Below are 11,623 nucleotides of genomic sequence, written 5' to 3' on the forward strand. Positions count from 1 at the left end.
AAGCATCAAGTCAAAAAAAAAAAAAAAGACAAGCAGTGCTAATCCACCAGTATATTAATATATATTGATATTGTTATCATGGTTTCTTTATTTTATATGAATTACATACAAAATAATTATCATGTTGCCACAATAAATATAACCCAAGGTTTAAATCCTTAAATTGCTGTGGGTGCCCTTTAGGTCCCTAAAACAGTTAAACCCCATTTACGGCCCCTTATGAATCACATCTACAAAAGCACCGTATGGTAGAGGACTAACAGTAAATATCTCAGAAGAGTCTTGATATGACACCCAGCATGTGAGACGCTCTCATAAGATGTGAACTTGTAAAGGCTCTCACCAGAGTTTGACATGACTGGCTCTTTTTCTTCACCTCCTCCTCAAGGACTTCACACTCCTTTCTTTTCTTGCTGATCTCAGTCTCCTGAGGGAGGAAAGAAAATAAATACTGTTAGATGGATAGATGAATTCAATTTGCTGTTAGAGTAGATGTGGCCTCATGTAAATGCCTCTCTTCAGGGAAGCTGGATGCGGCATAACACACAATCTGTGTATGCATGCATGTGTACGTGTGTGCAAGTGTCCGTATAAGCAACAGCACCACATTCTCTGAGCCACTGGGCACCCTTATACATCATTGATCTATAAATAGCAACCATTTGCTATAGCACAATGTTGCAATCCCACCATCGAGATGCTAAAATGTCACTATAAATAAAAATCCACTAACAGTTTTAATGCACATACAGTACATAGTCATGAAAAATGCACACACTCAATGTAAAAAAACATGCTAATATCTATCTATAAAAGCCTAACTAAAAGCCAAACTGTCCCAAACCCATTTCGATGAAAACAAAACAAGCAATGTAAAAAAAAAAAAAAATATATATACATTTTGAAAAAAACAAAAACATTGACAAGAAGCCAAACAGCCAACCAAGAGTAAGTACATTATCTAAAATAAAATAAAATAAAATAAAATAAAATAAAATAAAATAAAATAAAATAAAATAAAATAAATAAAATTAAATTAAAATAAAATAAATAATAAACGTACATATGATTTGGTCTGACTGTTCATCTATCATATTTTTATTTAGGTACTGTATCTTTACTGTAGCTGAGGTGACCCATGTCCTGTTGGCATGTCAGCAGTGTTGTTACATACAAGACTGATGAGTCTCCACTGCTGATGTTATTTCCTAATTAGACCCCACTATGATACACACACATACATGAGCACACACTGTGAGATTGTAGTGTAGGTATACATTTTCAGCATTCTGTCTCATTACACACCGTTTCTGCCGATGGCTAAATGACCTTTATTGGTCTTTATGAAAGCAGGTGTACTGTGGACCTGTATGTGAGATTGTGTAGTAGGTCTATACGTGTGTGGGATACAGATGGTCATCTCATAATGGGTGTATTAGTCTCAAGAGAGGCTGACATAAGCTGTGTGTGAGTGAGTGTTTGTGTGCATGCAGGTATTAGTGAATGGCAACATCCATCCTGCTGAGTGACACCTGGGATGGAGAGATAGAAGACCCAATTTCAATAATAAACGAATATCCATGAGGATGAATGGATGGATAGATGGATGGATGCATGGATTAATGGATGGAAAAATCTGTGTTACAGAGAGACTAGCTATTCATCTATTTATTGGTAAGAACACGTAGATGTTTAAAATGTCTTTTTTTTGTTGGACAAAATATTGGCTACAACTTGGAAAAAAAACTTTTAATATAATATTGTATACAATTTATAACACAAAAATATATGTATGTTTTACACACACACACAAACACACACAAACACACACACACACAAACACACACACACACACACACACACACACACACATAAAATTAACTTACTATGAACATTTTTCAATTTAAATGCATTAATCTTTTTAAGTTAAGTTTATGGTGTAGAGTTTATAGAAGTACTTGGCATAATAGTTGGGATGTGTAACCTGTTCATTTTTAAAAAGCCTAATTATTTGATTACCATTAATGTTAATGTATAATATTGTGTTGGTCCCACTTTTGCTGCCAAAACAGCCCTGACCCACTGAGAAATGGACTCCACTAGACCCCTGAAGGTGTGCTGTGGTATCTGGCACCAATATATTAGCAGCAGATCCTTTAAGTCCTGTAAGTTACAAGGTGGGGCCTCCATGGATAAGACTTTGTTCAGCACATGCCAAAGATGCTCAATTGGACTGAGATCACTTTCTGGCAGGCCGTATTATCCTGCTGAAAGAGTCCACAACCATCAGGGAATAGCGTTTCCATGAAAGGGTGTATGTGGTCTGCAACAATGCTTAGGTAGTGTCAAAGTAGCATACACATGGATGGCAGGACTTAAGGTTTCCCAGCAGAAGATTGTCCATCGGCTTGCCTTCTTCCCATAGTGCATTCTGATGTGTTCCTCAGGTAAGTGGCATGCACGCACACACAAGCACAAGCAGCCATCCATGTGATGTAAAAAGAAACTTGATTCATCAGACCAGGCCACCTTCCATTGCTCTGTAGCCCAGTTCTGATGCCTACTGTTGGTGCTTTTGGCAGTAGACAGGGGTCAGCATGAGCCCCCTGACCGGTCTGTGGCCATGCAGCCCCATGGGCAACAATCTGAGATGCACTGTGTATTCTGACACCTTTCTATCAGAACCAGCATTAACTTCTTGAGCAATTTGAGCTACAGTGACTCATCTGTTTGATCGGACCACACGGGCCAGCCTTCACTACCCATGTGCATCAATGAGCCTTGACCACCAAGGACCCTGTCGTCGGTTCACCACTGTTCATCCTTGGACCACTTTTGATAGATACTGACCACTGCAGACCAGAAACACCTCACAAAAGTGCAATTTTGGAATGGCTTTGCAATCTCCAGATGGCTATGATAACTTGCAATTTTTTTGTAATTTTTTAAGGCTTCATTTGGAAACACTCTTTAAAATCTATACAAACACACACACATACACACACACACACACACACACACACACACACACACACACACACACACACACGGTCAAACGTCTGAGGTCAGTAAGTTTGTTCATAATATGTAACCATGCAACATTAATTAGATTAAAAATACAGTAAAACCAATAATATTTTGAAATATTACAATAAAAAAGTAATTTATTACTGGCAATGCTGAATTTTGAGCAGTGTTACATGAGCACATGATCCAGTGTCACATGACACAGAAATCCTTCAGAAATCCCTTTAATATGATGAGTTGGGGCTTAAGAAATATTTCTAATATTTTGCGGAAACTATAATAATTTTTTTTGTCTTTTGTATTACTTTAGAACAGTTTACTGTGTCTTGATGAATAAAGCTATTTACTAACTTTTGAATGATATGTATGAATTAATATATTCTCACAGACTGCAATGTGAATCTCTTATTTAGCTTACATACGGCCAGATTTACTAACAGCTTGTGTCAGTGAAAACTGTTGGCCTTAAAAAAACTCAGGATTTATTAAACACACACAGTGAAAAATACAAACAAACATGTGGCAATTATGTAAATGAATCATGCAAGGTGATTTGCTTAAGATTTATGCTAGTCAATTTACTAGTATTTGCGCCATTATTTACCACCCCAAAAAAAACATGTCTTAAACCAGACACTAATTTGCACTGGTAGAATGCGTTGGTCATTATGGAAATGATCCGGCTGCGTCTGTGTTCTTTAATTTGTGCGTTGTCAATAGATCATGAGTGTAACGAGGTGCTGAGGGAGTATTTCACGCTCAAGAATTTCAAAAGAGTTCAGGAGAGTTGAAGAATGTTCAACTTTGAGCACTGCGTTTTACTCATCACTGTCACTTTTCACCCAGCCGTCCAATCACAGTGGAGGAGGGGCAGGACAAATAAAACACAGACCAACTGCCAACATTTTGCTTGTACAACGTCAACAGATGAAAACAAGCAGCATAATAACGGAACAGAATAATTTAAAACCAGAGCCAGAGCAAATACTTTACATTGTATCAGCATTTTTATATAGAATCGATACAGAAACCAGCAATCTGTGAAATTAGATACTAGTAACACTTCCGTGAAAATTTCGTATCATGACAAGCAAAGAGTCTCAACTGAAGATACTGCACTGCCAAAACACTCTCAGACACTGGCGTTTGCAGCAGAGCGCCTGCCGTTTTCAGCTGGATAAAGATGCTTTAGAGGAAACGCGGCCTAAAGCAAAATTAATCCATTAAATATACTTTTATAATGCATCATACATAAATACTTTAAGTAAAGTGTTACCAAATTTGGCCATTGCGTTCAAGAAAACACATTGTAAATAGAAACCTTTGACGCTCTCAAGAGTGCATATTTCACCAATGTTTTTATTACGGAGAAAACTGATCCTAGACCAGCAGTTATAGGCAGCTCTTCCCTCTAAAAGCAATCAGAAGCAGAAAATTCCAAGCTAGTCTGAAGTCTGTGGCCAGGGGAAGGCTAAGCCGTGTTGACTGCTGTAATCAATCTCTCTATAGTTTTCCCTCTTTTGGAAAGTAATGGAAACACTATCACAGATTTTTTTTCATTTGCCATGTGAGAAGAGTTCTTATTATAAATTATATTTGCAGTTGTTCACCACTATAGAAGTTTGCCCGACTGTGACGACTCCCGAACATCGGAAGTGTGAAAAGGGTCCATTACTGTCCAGTGCAGCGTGAAGTGAAATGACGAGTCACATATTCGTTCTTCTTCATCTTTATCTGTGTTCTTGTATCTCTTAGTATGCCATAGTCTCAGCATGTTCAGTGTGTATGTGAAGTTACATAACATGATTTGGTCTGTAATGTGCCAGAGAGTAATGGTTGTATCATTCTGCAGTTTGCCACTGCATACATGCTCTTGTTTAGAGCACATACTTATGTAATATAGATTGGCAGCATAGATCTGAGGCGTGCGGGTGTTTAATGGCTGTTGTTGAGCAGTGGGTTGTTTCTTACATGACGGCAAGTGTAAGTCTGAATATTTAACAGTTCATCAGCAGCCATTTGTCTTAAAGCACAGCACTGATGTTCATTTAAAACCCTCCAGCCTGCATTAGCCAGGCTACAGACAGGGTACATCGATACCGCACACGCTGAGATTAAATGGATGGAGGGAGAAACCCGTTCAGTACGGCGATCTATCAGGTCTAATCAGCCTTTTATATAATGCCTTCACTCTGATGCTTTATCCGTATCATCTTCTCATGCTGTGTAACACTGTTCAAAGCTTTGCAACCATCTGGAAACTATTGTTAATTGGTACTCAGGTACAGCTCAATTTTTGACCCGTTATGAAAATGCATATGGTTTTTGAATAAGACATGCAATTTTGTACTGTAGCAGAACCACAGTAACTACAGGTAAAATACTGGATGGACACTCACTACCAATATAAAACCTATCAACCTATATCTACCCTAAGAACTAAACTTATATTTACTAAAATCTAAATACAAACCGCTGTACGAGTGATTAAGGGACTGGAGTATTATTTTTCTTCAGACTACTAGAGTGAATCTAGGTGGCAGAACTTTCACAGATTAATAAACAGTTAATAAAACACGTTGCATGCTTGTTGCATACTGTTCTTGTCTAATCATAATAATCTCAAAAATGGAACTACATGAAATTATACAGCATGAAATCCTGAAAATTGCCCTTGTGGAAAAAAGTAGACTTTTTAAAAAGAGTTCTTATTATTATGGATCTTATATTTTATGGATATTATATACTTTAATATATTTAAGTGTGAATTGAATGTAATGTTTTCAGACACTTAATTGCAAATAAATAAACCTATATTATAGTTTGCATTAATTACATTTTTCATCCACTTAATTTTATAATTACTTCTATTGTCTTTTAAATATAGTTAAAGTACTCAATGTACTGAAAAGCTTTCATGGTAAACAAAAATATACTATAATGTAAGTCTACTGAAATTATGTTATGTTATTACACTGTAAAAAATTTAATCCAATTAAAAAAAAATTCTAGTGACTGATTTTTCAGTTGGCCAAATTGAAATTCTGAGAATTGATGCAATTTAATTCACAGAAATTCAATTTGGCCAACAGAAAAATTTAGATGTGATCAGTCATCAGTCATCAGTTGGAGACCTGATTTTTTTTTACAGTGTAAATATAATTTTAATTATGCATTATTGAAGACAAAGCGACAATTTTAAAACATTTCAAATATATTAATTTTAAATGTAATTTTAAATAACTCACTACAGCTAAATAAAAGCACTATATACTGAATGTGCTTAAGTATGTTACTCAACACATCAAAATAAGTGTAATTTACAAGCTAATTGTATGGAAATGTTTGTTGGCAGTGCCTGTACACAACCATTCTATAACAATAAAAATCCATCCAGTGTTTTTAAAACAAAATCTCCTTATACATTTTCCCCCGTCTCAAATCGAGCCGTTCGATGTGTGACGTCACACGATCGTACACCCCTCACATCATAAAGGTTTCAAATCTATATGATGTCTATGGACGTAACAGTCCGCCATTGCATAAGTAGAGACGCTGGGCGATTGTAGTGTTCCCACCTGCTCCTCATCCGTCACAGCAGTCATTCTGATGTTCCTAAATCCGAACATTTAATTCAGCTGCTCCTGAATAAAGATCTGTATCAGCTCTTCGTGTTTTTGCTGCCCCTCCACAAGAAGTTGAACCGCTTCACGATGAACTGCAGCTAAAGTTTACAGGGTAACGTTAAATTACTACATGCTTTCTATGTATGATGTTTTCAATATAATGCATAATCCCACATTTATAATGAACAACACGTTATTGTTATTGTGTTATTACAAACTGTGTACGCTGGTTTTAAAGTTAACGTGGATGTGGTAAGTTAAGACTAAGCTTAATTATGTAGCTGGTTTATAACGGTGTCTGTTACTGTCTGAAAATAAATCATGTTGTAACAGTTATTACAATGCATAGATAACGTTATGCATCATGACAAACCGACATTAACAGAAAAAGGTTTTATTGGCTTTAAGTGTAACATCAATATGTCAATGAACTAACGTTAATGTTATAACATCAGTAAACACATAGTATTCACGCTAACATTACCCTGCCAGTAACTTACATAAAGATAGATCAAAGTGACATTACGTTAACCAACCATTCAGAAACGTCCAGTTTAGCCTTAAATGTCGAATTTCGTTGGAGCTGTGATCTTGTCCCGACTCCAGTTCAAATTGATAGAGTTCTTTTTTACTGTCTAAGATCTGTCCTCAGAGACTCGTGTAGCAGTTCTTTTGCCTCTGTTGTCAATGGACAGAGGGGCGGGGTCATTCTTCATTTAAAGCTGTATGCACCGAAATGGCTTGGTGAAAACAGAGCTGTTTTTGACCAGGTAAAATGAGTGTTTTCTTACAATACTAATGAGAATTTTTAATTAAAGTATATTACAAAGTTTTTATTTAGGCACTAAAAAATCATATTAACTTGTATAAAAATGGCATTATATGACTCCTTTAACGTTTAATTTGACGTCATTACAATGTGCACTTTTTAAAAGTCTATTTAAGTGTATTACTTAAGTACACTTTAGTAGTCTATTTCATTAATATCATATTATCTGCAAGTCATTTTTAAAATGTACTTCTAAGATTTTTAGTACAGTACAAGTGCACATTCAATACAATTAAGCACTTTTTCCCACAAGGAAAAAAAAAGGACTACCCAGGATTGTGTACAAAGCATGGATAAACAAAATAACCAATGGTTAACAATGAGCCTTGGTTAAACAACATCAAATGCGAAAAGCTCCATAGTTGTGATAAATGTAAGCTACACTGCCTAACTCACCTAAATGGATTATAAAACATGAATACAACATTTCTGTCAAAATAACAGTACAGTGAGTGTTACTGTAGAAAGTGCTAATATGGTGTTGCATGGACCCCCCCCCCCCCCCCCCCCCCCTCAGTAACCTATAATTGCATTCTCGTTAATATAGATATTAGTCATCACAACATCTTCATATTGTTGTAAACCAACATGAGAACCCTAGAGACAGCACCCTAGAGACAACACACCTGCAGTCACACCTTGATCTGTCCATTTAGAGTCACAGCTAAAGGACAGGTCACTGACACTATATTACCACCTCACACACGGTAATAGCAAGGTCAGTGGTTAAATTCCCATGACAGCCTTTACAAACATCCCTGTTTATTTGGTATTTAGGAGGATATGGAAAGAGCAAAAAAGCTTTTAAAACTTCAATTTGTCGTGCTGTAGTAGTGTGTAGTATACTCAATCCCACTTTACTCATTTCCATAATACATACACAAACTACATAAATCTACTTTTTCGTGCACACATATGTGAGATCACACATGCCCTCATAACCATGAGTCTGTTCAGCATGTCTGCCGGCTGCTGTCCAGACACACTCTAATCCTCCTCTCAGATGCTACCGATCACAGATCATTGGAAAAGGCCGAATTAATTACATAACGTCCGTGTGTCTGAGAGCTCAATGCTCGAGGGCTGCTTCACTCAATGCTAGACACAGTCTGACTCATTACAGGAGGGCAAACATGTACCATAGAACTGAAAATAAGAGCATGAACACCACATAAAAGTACACAATGAGAAGAGTACAATTTCATGTATTTTAGATGCATTACTAAGATCACACTAAAAAGCCAACAAAGAGAGTATATGCTGTTTACAAAATAGCCCCCAAAAGTGAACTAAATCAGACAAAACTTCCCTTTGGAGACAATCATAGACATCCTCACTATAGAAAATCAATTCATAAGGCAAATACAAATTTGTTTTTCTAAAATGCAATGGCTTTACTTTTTATGGTAGAGTTAGGGTTTGTCTAGTGTATAGCAGTGCTTTTTAACGTTATATGCCCCCCACTGTTTACAACAATATTCAAAAGCCTGATGACTTTTCCTGTTTGTTAGTGATTAAAGGATTTGTTTACCCCCAATTTTCATACGATAAAACTAGAAAAATTTATATTCGTTATAAGATTATCATGTAGATAACATTTGTATTAATTTACATGACTTGTATTAATACTACAATCAAATTAGACTACCTCATATATCCAGATTTTTTAAAAAAAAAATGGGATTATAATTAGCTTCATATTAATTAGACATTAGCTTCATGTCCTTATTTAAACCAGTTGTTCTCTACACATGAACAATGTCCTTTCCACTAGGGCTGGTCTGAATACCATTTTTTGAGCTTCGAAGCTTCAGTAGTAATCAACACTGAATATTTGAAGCTTCAAATGGAGGGGTCTAAACATTCATCTCTCTAATAAAGGCAGGAATCCCGAAAAGCGGGCAGGGCTGCTCCAAGAACGGACACTGCACTAGTAATACAAAACACACAGGCCTGTAACGTCCCAGTAACAATCTCCTATATTTCGCAGAGGATTAATTTAGATTGATAATAACGGGTAATAGGCTTGCTGCTATAGTCGGTGTTAGTGTTCAGGTATAACACCGGTTACATTACTTGCTCATCACAGCTCCGCGCCCACCGTCGTTTTGATATTTTATAGTAGTAAAAATATTTGTTCAGTTAGAGAACAGACTGAATACAAAAACTGAATGTGCTGCGTCAGTCGAAAGAAAGCTCAGGACATGCTGTCACTAACGATTACTTTAACTAATTGACTGGTTAATTATTTTATTGTAGAAAAATGTGTCTATAGCTTATAAGGAGTTGGTTCTGCCTGGAGGGATATCAGCGCACTCCACGAGAAGCATGGAAACGTCATGGGCATGATTTAAGATTTTCGTGCAGATGCCAGTTGGGCATCACCGGCTAGATGTCACTGCAGCAACGGTAGCTCAGTCCGTGTGTAACCCCTCCTGGTCAAACTGCCTGCTCTATGTGGGACTAAAACTCGGGTGTGCCGGGATGAGTCAGGCGCTCTAATAAGGAGGCTAAAGGCTGCAGAAGGCTCTCTGGAGAAGAGTGAGGTTTACTCGCACCCTTGATAAAAATGTGTGTGTGTGTGGGGGGGGGGGGGGGGGGGGAGGGGGGGGGGGGGGGGGTAAGGGAGTCTCCTCACATAGACTCATAATAATAATACTTTTAATTTGTACCTGTGCTATGAATTATATATATATATTTTATATATATATATATACATATATATATATATATATATATATATATATATATATATATATATATATATGAAATTATATATAGATTAGATTAATCCTTATTAAAGATACTGAAGTTATTTAGTCAAGAGCAGAGCATATTTAGTGAGCAATTACTTATGTTCTTTACATTGTCATTATAAGTGGTTACTGCCACTTTAAAAGATCTTCCGCTGTCGCACATTATGCGGATGTGAGATGCTGAAGTTGCAGTTACAAAACTTACAAAACGCGTGACTGTCCCCCACCTGCTCCTCTTCAGAGAAAGTAAATTCGCTGTCCCATTGATCATGGTATTTACATGAGGGTTTTGTTTTTTTGGCAGGAGTGCCTTCGGTCTCACGTCCATCATCCTTCTCTGTTTTTTTTTTGGTTTTTTTTACCGCGTTGTCCCTTGTCATCTGACCTCACACACTAACCTCACGACAACGGCCACCAACAGTACTATATGCTACTGCAGATGCCAGTTATCGCGAGGCTAGTTACAGAGCTCAGATTGAAAAAGTTTTAGTTTTTTTCTTCTGGTATTATTATTTTTTAATAACGCAGGTTAAAATACGGGATATTTACAGGAAAATACTAAAACGGGAGGACGGCGGGAAAGTATGGTAAAATACGGGACTTTCCCGGCCAAAACGGGATACTTGACAGGTATGATATAGCCTAGAAATCTAGACGCACCCTAGTGGCAGCAAATATAATCTGCCGTGAGTGTAGTCTAGCAACTCTCATAGACTTCTGAGCTGGAAAAACCAAACTCTGATCAGGCCAATCACATGGTGTAGAGTCAGTGGGCGGGCTTAACATAATGATGGCAGAGTTGCGTGCTTTTCCCCGCCCCTCGGAATGAGCCCTGTCAATGGAGAGTTCCCAGACCAAACATCTTGATGTGGGTCTGGCTTGTCAGGCTAGCATTTATATGCTTTGAGCAGGTACCCCCACCCACTTTGTCATGTGTAATTATTGCAATTTTAGGCATGAATAAATAGGGTGCAAGAATGTGATATCCCATAGTCATATCATGTGTTGTACCTCGTTTCACTCCTTCAGAACAGTACACTGTAAAAAAATTTTTTGCGATTTTGTTATTTCAACAAATTTTTTTCAGTAGAGATAACTAGATTGTCCAGACAACAAGGCATTTTAAGTTTTCTTGTCCTCAACTAGACTGAAAGTTAAGTGAACAAGTATAATTGTTGTTTTAACTCAAAAACATATGTTGAAATAACTACACTAGATTTTCTGTTGAATGAACAAGTATAATTGTTGTTTTAACTTAAAAACATAAGTTGAACTGTTCTGGATTTTACTCCAATTATACTTTAGTCTATTTATTTAACTACAGTAAACTAAACTTAATCTACTATGTGCAGCTGATTTATATACAACACTCTAATTATATAGAT

General features: G+C 36.8%; 1 protein-coding gene across 37 annotated transcripts in view; it reads right to left on the bottom strand.

Annotated features, from left to right (window-relative positions):
• The window catches only part of rimbp2b (RIMS binding protein 2b), a 200,214-nt gene that overhangs the window by 109,443 nt on the left and 79,148 nt on the right, over positions 1-11,623 (bottom strand). For all 37 annotated transcript variants that reach the window (XR_010897538.1, XR_010897542.1, XR_010897541.1 and 34 more), the window contains one exon: positions 344-427. Coding sequence is in view for 28 of the 37 variants with exons in the window: in XM_067413427.1 (XP_067269528.1) it covers positions 344-427 (84 nt within the window). In the remaining 9 variants the exon portion in view is untranslated. The remainder of the gene's footprint in view (positions 1-343; positions 428-11,623) is intronic.

This window comes from Pseudorasbora parva, chromosome 13 (genome assembly GCF_024679245.1).
Source record: "Pseudorasbora parva isolate DD20220531a chromosome 13, ASM2467924v1, whole genome shotgun sequence".
Classification (NCBI taxonomy): Eukaryota; Metazoa; Chordata; class Actinopteri; order Cypriniformes; family Gobionidae; genus Pseudorasbora; species Pseudorasbora parva.